Below are 11,451 nucleotides of genomic sequence, written 5' to 3' on the forward strand. Positions count from 1 at the left end.
TGCTCCGGCTGCTGCCTCTGCTGGTCTGGGAGGGGGACGGGGCGGAGCGGGCCGCTTTCAACCCCGCGCACCCTTCGACCCCGGAAGCGCTAACCGCCCCGGGGGCCGGCGAGTCGACTGCGTCGTCCACACTTTCCCCACGCAATGCGGACCGCCTTCCCGGCGCCTAGAGCGGCTCCTTGGACAGCGTCGGCACCAGCGAGAAGGCCGGTAACCAACGGTGAGGTCTGTGATAGAGCGGCAACGCAGGGGCGCAGAGGATACTACTGTCCTCTAGCGGGAGAACTGGAAAGCTCAGGCCTAAATGCGAAGAGGTGGCCAATGCTTTGGATCAAGAAAAGATGGGAGGGAGGGAAAGGAAAATAACAGTTGTCTAAAATGAAAGACGACTGGCCAGACTGAAAGTTTCACAAAACTGCTTACTCTAAAAATAGAGGACATCACTATTTTGCAGCCCAGACATCACTATTTTGCAGCCCAGATGCTGAATCAGACAATAAAAAGTATTATAATAAAGAATTAAATGTTAAAAGAATGTTCTTAAACCAGACAGTGGTGGTGCGCAACTTAATTCCAAAACTGGAGAGGCAGAGTAAGGAAGATCTCTGAGTTCGAGGCCACCCTGGTCTACAGAGTGAGTTCCAGGACAGACAGAGCTATATAGTAACCTTGTCTTGAAAAACCGTGCAATGGTGGCGAATGCTTTAAATCCCAGCACAGGACAGCCAGGGATATACAGAGAAACCCTGTCTCAAAACAAAAAAGAAAGAAAGAAAGAAAGAAAGAAAGAAAGAAAGAAAGAAAGAAAGAAAGAAAGAGAGAGAGAAAAGAAAAGAGAAAAGAATTATCCTCACACAAATTTTCTAACTTTACAATGAAGTAACTTTAACCAAGTTAAGCAATGAAACTTCACTGTATTTGGGCAACATCGATAATGTATCTCACTATTATATAAGAATTACTGTATAATCTAGAATTCCTGCCCAAAAATGGTTATTCTGTGGCCAAGCAAGCTAATGATACCACTGGGAATCACAGAATTTGGTACACAACACAAGACAACTATCCTGGTGTCTTTAAAAAGGCAATAGACCTTTTTTTTTTTCAGCATTTTGTATGTGTGTATACAAACTGAGTGTGTGTGTGTACACCACAGCAGGCAGGAGGATGTCAGAGGAATTCTCCTTTCAGGGGGAGTCAGTTTTCTCCTCCAACCAAGTGAGTCCTGAAGACCAGACTCAGAACATCAGGCAAAGGTCTTTTCTATCTCACTGGCCTTTAGGACTGGGAAGATGTCTCAATAGTTAAAAGCAATGACTGCTCTTCCAAAGGTTCAGGGTTCAATCACCAGTACCCACACAGGGTCTCACAGTGAATATAACTCCAGTTCCATGGGATACAACACAGTCTTCTGGATTCCACAGGCACTTTGCCCGCAAATGGTGTGCATATATACATGGCAGGCAAAACATATACATACACATTAAAACCAAATAAATAGGTATGTCTGTAAGGAGTGGAGGCACATGTAGGTAAGAGGCAGGCAGATCTTTTGAAGTCAGCCCCATCTGCATAGTAAGTTCCAGGACATTGAGAGCCACATAGTAAGATTCACTCTCAAAAGAACAATCAAAAAGATAACTTGCTCTTACAAAGAAGCCAAGTTCAGTTCCATGTAGATGATTCGAAATTCCCTGAAGCTTCAACTCCCAAGATCTGACGCCCTCTTCTGGCCTGCTAGGGCACCTGTGCCTTCGGGTGCACATAACTACCTACAGACACACATACATGTTAATTTTTTGTTGTTTCTTAAGATGGGGTTTCTCTGTGTAGCCCTGGCTGTCCTGGAACTCACTCTGTAGACCAGGCTGGGCTTGAACTCAGAGATCCACCTGCCTCTGGCTCCCAAGTGTGGGATCAAAGGTGTGTGCCACCACTGCCCAGAAAAAAGAAATTAACTTTTCTCCCTTTTCCGTACACAGGTGTTTTTGCCTACCGTGTGTGCAGTACCTGTTGTGGTTTTAGTATCAGTCAAGTGGAGCCATGTGACAATAGCTGGAAAATAAGACTTAACTCCTAATATCTTTCCTTCCACCACCCAAATGAGGAGCTAAGTATTAGGATTACAAAATAAAAATCTCATTTGTAGACGGGCGGTGGTGGAGCACGCCTGTAATCCCAGCACTCTGGGAGGCAGAGGCAGGCAGATTTCTGAGTTCGAGGCCAGCCTGGTCTACAGAGTGAGTTCCAGGACAGCCAGGGCTACACAGAGAAACCCTGTCTTGGGGGGTGGGGGGAGAAGACAAGCTAAAGAAATGGTTCAGTAGTTGAAGCACTGGCTGCTCTTCTAGAGGACCTAGTATACACCCCTAGCACCCACACACTGGCTCACGGTCACCTGTTTAGCTACAGTCCTAGAGGACCAGACTCCCTCTCCTGGACTCTGTGTACACCAAGCACACAGACAGTGCACAGAAATACATCCAGGCAAAACATTTTAAGTAGGAGTGCTCTATCAAATAAGTTTGTTTTATTTTACAGAGCACTTATTGTTTTTACACAGGACCCAGTTTCTGTTCCCAGCACCCCCATCAGGCAGCTGACAAGTCAACTGTAACTCAGTCCTAAGGCATCCAAGTGTTATCTGATCTTCATGGTCTTATGTGCTTGCATACAAGAACTACACATAAACTCATGTAGACACATACATTTATATATATTTCCTGAGACAGGTTGGAGACATGGAGACAACCCTGACCCTCACTCTGTAAACTCAGGCTGGCCTCAAAATCCCTCATGATGGGATTGAAGACTTGTACCGCCACTGTCCAGCATAAAATATATCTTTAAAGTGAGGAAGAAAAGGGGAGAGAGAGAAGGATAATCTAATAGCAATATCTGACTATGGATCAAGAAATTTTCCAAAGCAAGAATGGGTGAACTTGCCTAGTATCACAAAACAACAAATTTATCTGCAGAAAGTATTCAAAAAAGCCAGCAAACTGAAGAGTCATTTTGTTCTTCATAGTCACTAAAGTTAAACTGCCAACTTGCATTTTTTTTCTTTTTTCTTTCTTTCTTTCTTTCTTTCTTTTTTTGGTTTTTTGGATTTGTTTTTTCGAGACAGGGTTTCTCTGTATAACCCTGGCTGTCCTGGAACTCACTCTGTAGACCAGGCTGGTCTCGAACTCAGAAATCCACCTGCCTCTGCCTCCCCCAGTGCTGAGATTACAGGTGTGCACCACCACCGCCTGGCTTGCATTTTTTTTTTAAAGGTTTGATTTTCGTTCATGTATATAAGTGTTTACTTGTGTATGTATGTGCACCACATGCCATGTGTCTACAAGACCACGAGAGACTTTGCTATTGGTTTTTTGGCTTTTCTGAGTTTTTGTTTGTTTGAGACAGGATAGGGTAGCCCTGTCTGGTTTAGAACCCATTCTGAGATCCACCTACCTCTGCCTTCAGAGGGCTGGGATTAGGGCTGGTGAGATGGCTCAGGGGTTAAGAGCACAGACTGCTCTTCCAGAGGTTCTGAGTTCAATTCTCAGCCACATGGTGGCTCATAACCATCTATAATGAAATCGGGTGCCCTCTTCTGGCCTGCAGTCATATATGCAGGCAGAATGCTGAATGCTGTATACATAATAAATACATCTTTAAAAAAAAAATCTGAAAACTATCACCTTTGAGAGTATGGACTGGAACACAGAGGAGGGGTGTCAAACCCAGTGGTTTCAGGAGCCAGGCCAGTAACAGAATTGGGAGGAGATAAAAGAGTACAGAAAACTCAGAACTCAACTTATACAAGGCTCAACCACAGTCGGGCGGTGGTGGCACACACCTTTAATCCCGGTACTTGAGAGGCAGAGGCAGGCAGATTTCTGAGTTCCAGGACAGCCAGGGCTACAACAGAGAAATCCTGTCTCAAAAAAAACAAAACAAAACAAACAAAAAAAGACTCAACCACTACACATAGCCAGAACTTACATCAGAAAATCTGCCTGCCTCTGCCTCCCAGAGTGCTGGGATTACAGAAGTGTGCCACCACCACCCGTCGCAAATATATTTATATATCTAATTATGTTTATTAGTACACTGTATCTGTCTTTAGACATAACAGAAGAGGGCATCAGAAACCATTGCAGATGGTTTCAAACCACTGGGACTTGAACTCAGGACCTCTGGAAGAACAATCAGTGCTCTTAACCACTGAGTTATCTCTCCAGCCCCATATATACTTATATATTGTATATTTACATATAATGCATATGTATTTCTACTTATAGATACACATATATTTATGTCCTTTACAGTACCCTGACTAATACTCTAATAAAATACTTTCTAAAACTTAAAAAAAACCTGAACTTGGGGTTGTGAGAATGTTTACCTACCTACCAAGCAGGAGGGCCCCAGCCCTATATAAAATAAGGCATACTAGTACACGTCAGTATTTCCAGCCCTGAGGGAACACAGAAAGATCAGGAAGTGGTTCATCTCGACTACACAGTGAGCTTGAGTTCTGGACTACATAGGACCATCAAACTAGTTTCTTGTTGTTCTGTTTCTTTCTTGTTGTTGAAAACTAAATCCAGCTAAATCCAGGACATCATCATCATATAGGCAAGGCAAGCCACCTGCCACTGAGCCTCCTCAGTGTGATACATACACACACACATACACACACACACACACATGCGCGCGCTCACTAGACCAAATACCTGTACAGACGTGTGTGTGTGTGTGTGTGTGTGTGTGTGTGTGTGTGTGTGTGTATACACACACATATCTATCATCTATCTAATTCATTAGATCAAGGGCAGAATCCTAAATTTCCCCCTTAATATAGATGAGCAGCCAAGGATAGAAGACCTCCAAGCAGGCTGGGCATGGTGAGTTTACTCCTTTAATCCCAGCCTTGAGAAGCAGAAACAGGTAGATATCCGCAAGTTGGAAGGAAAGCTAGCCTCATCTACCTTCTGAGTTCAGATGAGTTACACACTCAGAACCTGTCCCAACGAAAACCTCTGTAGCAAAAGAAAACATATGCTAACGGTGGCCCTGGGAGAGCAGCATGGATTCAGTCTGTAAAACCTGAGTCCATTCGGAACTCTCCTCCCTCCTTAGAACAGCCTAGTGTCCTCCTCCCTGATGCACTGGCTCCTTACTAAACATGACACTCTCTTCAGGCTAGGATGTAGCTCCATTGGTAAAGTCTCTGACTAGCAGGCACAGGTCTGAGTTCAAGCCCATAAACAGTAGTGGCTGAAGCTAGTGATCCTAGCGCTCCAAAGGTGGAGATAGGAGGATCTGTATATCAGAGTCACACTTTGTATGTATGTACGTACACACACACACACACACACACACACACACACACACACAAAGCCTGGGTGATATAAGACTCTCAGAGTTATTAAAAAAAAAGCAACATATTTTAAAGAGTATGACCAAGAATAATAAAACCAGCCTAGCCAAGGTAATGGCACAAGTGAGAAGCTGAGAAAGTAGCTTTTATTTGGACTTAGAGTCATCTGAGATAACATACTGAACTAAGGAATAAGTCGGGTTCCAAAAGAGCTCATTAAGCAAAGGGACTGCACTTCCCAGCAGCCCTGTGATAAGTTACTGCGATCTGTAAGGCCTGCCAGGAACACAGTTGCCACTAAATCTCGTGCCGCCATTACAAAAGTCACAAGCATTACAGAAGAAGGTGGGGGCGGGGGGGGGGGGGGGGGGGGGGGAATCACATAGTGCAAATCTTAAAATGGCACTCCCGGGTTTAGCTGAGAGGTCTCACCATCTTCAAAAGATAGTTCCCCGACTGACCTCATCAGCTACAATATTACCAAGCAGGGAGAGGGCGGCTTTTGCTAGACCTTGGCAACCATCTTCCCATTCTCCCTAGACAACCAGGACTGAACAGCAGGGGGAGGCACAGGTAGGAGTGAGGCAGGGGCACAGAGGGCTAATTCCCCTCCGTACAAGATGACAGCTGAAGCTTGGTGGGAGAGTGGAGCTGGTGAGGCTTGAGGGGAGGCTTCAGGCCCTGCATTCAGTCAGAGTCACTGCTGGAAGAAGAGGAGGAGGAAGAGGAGTTCTGCAAGGGGAAAGGACACATCATCAGATCCAGATGACCTCCGGTCACTCCAGGGGCCATTCCTTGATGCCCCACCCATCCACCCAAGCATCCTGTAGGCAGGAGTTTCGCTCGCTCATACCGTCCTGTCCCATAACCAACAAAATCAAGGGTTTCCTACAGCAGTGAACATACAAGAATGGATTAAATTGTCCTCAATCACTGCACAGAACTAGAACACATTGCCTTCCAAGCAAGTTTCCACTTTCCACACCTAGCCAGGGCCAGGAATGTGGAACAGACAGCACAGTTGTGAGAAGCAGCTGCTACCTTAAATGTCCCTACTCATTAGCTTGAAGGAATGACAAACTAGAATCTCTCTACACCTCAGAGAAAATTGGACCTGCCATGTGGGTGATGCTGTACTTCTAAGTTCCACTAGGGGAAAAAGTGGGGAAAATGGCAGAGACAGACATAGCTGGAGAAATCCCATCCAAGGATCCACACAGACAATCCTCCATCAACTACTGTTTAAAAAAAAAAGTTTCGCTGGGTGGTGGTGGCACACGCCTTTAATCCCAGCACTTGGGAGGCAGAGACAGAGGCAGGCGGATTTCTGAGTTCGAGGCCAGCCTGGTCTACACAGGGAGTTCCAGGACAGCCAGAGCTACACAGAGAAACCCTGTCTGGGGGGGGGGGGGGACAAAAACAAACAAACAAACAAAAACATTTTTAGGCTCTCGGGTTTCTCTCCCTCATTCAGTGCCTCCTTTTCTTCCCTAATCCCCACATTTCTACCTAAGATCCAGAATTAGGAACCAAAGCCCAGATCATAAAAACCTACCTGAATCCTCAAAATTCAGACTGATGTTCTTCCCAAGTCCCCAGGGAAACTCCCAACCTCACTAATAATAATGAACATTCATGTGGAAAGAAGGTACTTGTCATGTGAAGGAAAATCCCCTTTCACCCTAGGCTTGGCCAGAGGCTGAGTCACAGAAGGATAGCCCAGGTAATTAACTCGGCACCCGGGAAGGAGGAAGGAGATAAAGGAAATGAAGGACTGTATCACCACTCGGGTAATCTATCATGCGTCACTGGGCGGTGTCAAAGGCTGACTTTTGATATTTAGATAACCTCAGTGGGTGTGTCCAGGGGTAGGTGGGGGAAGTAGTTGGGAAAGAGGTAGAGAAGGTAGAGAGCTTTTGGCTCTGAAATTCTCCCAACACTTCACTTTTCTTTTGCAGGTGGAAGTGGGCTGATGCCTCAGGATTACTAAACTCCTTTCAGGAGGATCCCTTTACATAAAGGAAAAACCACCAGCATCAGCCAAAGCGACACGATTGCCTGCTCCCACACCCACAAACCATGAATGCCCTTTCGCGACTCCTGATCACCCCTGGTCCATCTGAACTGAGCCCCTTCAGCAGCCAGCCAGGCTCCAGGAGACACTGACCTTCCCGTGCTTGTGATGCTTGTGCAACTTCTTATGAGCTTTCTTCATTTTCTTCCGAGTCTTCTTGTCTATCACTATTCCTGGGCCCATCATGCCAGGAGTAGATGGATTCATGGGGCACATGCCGGGAGCAGGGGGAGGGTAGGGACCTGAGGGTTGGTATCCTGGACACCCTGGTTGTGGTACAGGATAAGGGGGGCGGCAGGGAGGGAAAGCTGGATGTCCCTGGGGAATTCCAGGAGGACAGGGGCCAGGGGGGAAGGCAGGATTGAGAGGTGGTGGACAAGCAGGATTGGAACCTCCTGGGCACACAACTTGGGGTGGATATGTATTTGGCCCTGGAAGAAGAATCCAAGAATAAAGATTAGAACTCTATCAACACGTAACACAAATCACTACCATTCTTAGCAGGGCGGTTGTGGCGCACGCCTTTAATCCCAGCACTTGGGAGGCGGAGGCATGTGGAATACTGAGTTCGAGGCCAGCCTGGTCTACAGAGTGAGTTCCAGGACAGCCAGGGCTACACAGAGAAACCGTGTCTCGAAAAAAAAAAAAAAAAAAAAAAAACAACAAAAAAAAATCACTACCATCCTTAAACCTTATAAAAAAGGCAGAATGGTAGCAGGCAGTGGTCCGGCGACTGCTTTTGCTTGGGATTGCGGGATAGATACATAAACTTCCTGTTTCATTGCAAAATGGGCTGGGGGGATGTCGGAGGAGAGCCCCCCAGGAACTTACCAGCATTAGGATTCCACATGTCCGGATGTTAGCTCAAGCCTAGGAAGTAAAACAGGCAAAAATCTGAAGGTCCCAGGAAGGGAAAAGGATTTTCTAGAGCCCGAGCCCCACCCTACAGCCTCTGCCTTCCGAAGGCTCTCACCGATAAACCTCCACTTAAAAATGGGATGAATCGCGAGTTCTGAGGCTAGCCTTGTCTAAAGAGAGTTGCAGGACAGCCTGGGCTACCCTAGGTTGAAAACCAAAACAAAACAAACTGAAAAAAGTTTCCTTTCCCTTTCCAGCGCCCTCCTAGCCTACTCTAGCCCAGCGTCTAAGTCACAGGGACTCTCTGCCCAAGGCCCCTCCCGCTTTCACTATCCCACCTGGATGGGGAGATTTCCCTCTCCCTGGAAAGGGACCAGAGGCCTTGAGGCATCCGTAAGTGTGAGATGGGACCCAAACTCCTGCTCACCTTTAAGTGAAGCTAAAAAAAAGAAGCCCCGTCCTGAAGCATCAATAAAAAGACACTCCAGGTCCCAAGACACTTAGGACACACACACACACCAAAGGAAGGGCAAATGGAGTTCCTAGTTCTCAGGTATAAATGGATCACTGGCCCAGCTAAGAAGAGAGAAGGGAATTTGGGAGGCCAGATGCCCTATCACCTTCCCAAGATCGCCGGTCCCGCTCCGGTCCTCCTTCCCAGTCTGGGTTCGCACTTCCTGGTCACCCCTATTCATTCTATGCTTCCGCACCGCCCCTGTGACCTAGTTGATAATTATGTGGTCACTCGGCATGATGATTGGAGAACTGACTTGTCAATCGCTGTGATCCAACTAAACAAGAAGGAAGCAGATGCGCTAGCCGCCAGGCGGAGCCTTTGGGAGAAAACAGAAGGGCCATGAAACACACAGGTGAAATACTAAGACGCAGCAGAAATGCTCCTTAGGGCGCGACCCAGGCGGGGCCAGCTCCAAACGAGATAAACTCTCATTGTTTTTTGTTTGTTTGCTTTGCTTAAATTTTTTAAGTTGGTTTGGTTTGGTTTGGTTTGGTTTGGTTTGGTTTGGTTTGGTTTGGTTTGGTTTGGTTTGGTTTTGAAACAGGGTTTCTCTGCTTAGCCTTGGCTGTCCTGGAACTCACTCTGTAGACCAGGCTGGCCTCCAACTCAGAAATCCGCTTGCCGCTGCCTCTGCCTCTCTGCCTCTGCCCCCCTGCCTCTGCCCCCCTGCCTCTGCCTCTGCCCCTCTGCCTCTGCCCCTCTGCCTCTGCCTCTGCCTCTCTGCCTCTGCCTCGGCCTCTGCCCCCCTGCCTCTGCCCCTCTGCCCCTGCCCCTCTGCCTCTGCCCCCTGCCTCTGCCCCCCTGCCTCTGCCCCTCTGCCTCTCTGCCTCTGCCTCTCTGCCTCTGCCTCTGCCTCTGCCTCTGCCTCTCTGCCTCTGCCTCTGCCCCCCTGCCTCTGCCCCTCTGCCTCTGCCCCTCTGCCTCTGCCTCTCTGCCTCTGCCCCTCTGCCTCTGCCTCTCTGCCTCTGCCTCTGCCTCTCTGCCTCTGCCTCACTGCCTCTGCCTCTCTGCCTCTGCCTCTCTGCCTCTCTGCCTCTCTGCCTCTGCCTCTGCCCCCCCTGCCTCTGCCCCTCTGCCTCTGCCTCTGCCTCTCTGCTTCTGCCTCTCTGCCTCTGCCTCTGCCTCTGCCTCTGCCTCTCTGCCTCTCTGCCTCTGCCTCTGCCCCCCTGCCTCTGCCCCCCTGCCTCTGCCCCTCTGCCCCTCTGCCTCTGCCCCCCTGCCTCTACCTCTGCCCGTCTGCCTCTGCCTCTGTCTCTGCCTCCCAAGTGCTGGGATTAAAGGCATGCGCCACAACTGCCCAGCAAGATTTACTTGTTTTTAATGTGCATGAGTGTTTTGCCTCAATGTACGTGCACCAAGTGACAGCGGAGGTCATCAACCCCCTGGAATGCGAGTTGCTGACCCGCCGCTGCTGGGACTGAACTCAGACACTATGCATGAGAAGCAAATGCTTTACCTGTTGAGCTGTCTCTCTAGTCCCTATCATTGGTTTGAGGCTACAAGTGAGTACTTGAGGTGTTTTGTTTGCTTGCTTGCTTCCTTGCTTTAAGGTAGACTTGTCTGTAACCTAGCACTTGGGAAGTGGAGGAAGATAACCAGAATTTAAGGATAATGCTAGCTTCTTAGGGAATTCCAGGTCAGCCAACCCTACATAAGACCTCAGAGAGCCCTGTCCTAGTGGTACACACCTTTAATCTCTGCACTCTGGAGGCAGCGGCAGGTAAACCTCTGAGTTTGAGGCCAGCATGTTTTGCACAGTGAGTTCCAGGACAGCCAGAGCCACACAGAGAAGCCCTGTCTGTGTCTCAGAAAAAAATGAAAACAAAACAAAAACCAGCCTCAGAGAACAAAAGGAGGAAGTTCTGCTGAGCCCCAGCCCCAGGCTTCAACGCTGCCAGCTTCTAGAAGCACAGCCTGTGGTTCTTTTTTGTAGAAAGATAGATAAGAGAGAGGATTTCTATGTGCTCAGCAGATGCTGCGGTTATAGTTTCATTCCACTGTTCCGGGTAAATAAGTTCACTTTTGGTTTTGTTGTTTTGAGACACAGTCGCCCTGCATGACTCAGTTGATTTTGGATGAAAAGCAGTTGTCCTGTATCTGCCTCCCTCCGGTGCTACAGAAACAAGAGCAAGTCACAACTCTCTCTCTCTCTCTCTCTCTCTCTCTCTCTCTCTCTCTCTCTCTCTCTCTCTCTCTTAAAGATTTATTTATTATATGTGAGTACACTGTCACTGTCTTCAGACAATCCAGAAGGAGGCATCAGATCTTGTTATGGATGGTTGTGAGCCACCATGTGGTTGCTGGGATTTGAACTCAGGACCTTTGGAAGAACAGTCAGTGCTCTTAAGCACTGAACCATCTCTCCAGCCCATTTTTTGGTTTTTCCAGACAGGATTTCTCTGTGGAATCCTGGCTGTCCTGGAACCCTCTGTAGACCAGGCTGGCCTCGAACTCAGAAATCTGTCTGCCTCTGCCTCCCAAGTGCTGGGATTACAGGTGTGTGCCACCACGCCCAGCTCTCTTTTAAAAAAAAAAAAATACTTTATGTATATGAATACACTGTAGCTGTCTTCAGACACACCAGAAGAGGACATCGGATCCCGATTAGATCCCCATTACAGATGGTTGTGA

The 11,451-nt window shown here is 47.8% G+C and overlaps 1 protein-coding gene across 4 annotated transcripts; it reads right to left on the reverse strand.

Annotated features, from left to right (window-relative positions):
* Positions 1–5,498: 5,498 nt before the first annotated feature.
* Positions 5,499–9,026, reverse strand: Prr13 (proline rich 13). 4 transcript variants are annotated; one of them, XM_052161833.1, is made up of 5 exons: positions 8,924–8,996; positions 8,419–8,505; positions 8,277–8,315; positions 7,539–7,876; positions 5,499–6,103 (listed from the first exon to the last, which is right to left on the reverse strand). In XM_052161833.1, the coding sequence occupies exons 3-5, from the start codon at positions 8,293–8,295 to the stop codon at positions 6,059–6,061; spliced, it is 402 nt and encodes a 133-aa protein (XP_052017793.1). In that variant the 5' UTR covers positions 8,296–8,315; positions 8,419–8,505; positions 8,924–8,996; the 3' UTR covers positions 5,499–6,058. The 4 variants fall into 4 exon arrangements, with proteins under 4 accessions (XP_052017793.1, XP_052017790.1, XP_052017791.1 ...); XM_052161830.1 differs by lacking the exon at positions 8,419–8,505 and having other exon boundaries at positions 8,924–9,026; XM_052161831.1 differs by lacking the exon at positions 8,419–8,505 and having other exon boundaries at positions 8,823–8,986.
* Between the last annotated feature and the right edge of the window lie 2,425 nt (positions 9,027–11,451).

The sequence above is a fragment of the Apodemus sylvaticus genome, chromosome 17 (assembly GCF_947179515.1).
Source record: "Apodemus sylvaticus chromosome 17, mApoSyl1.1, whole genome shotgun sequence".
Classification (NCBI taxonomy): Eukaryota; Metazoa; Chordata; class Mammalia; order Rodentia; family Muridae; genus Apodemus; species Apodemus sylvaticus.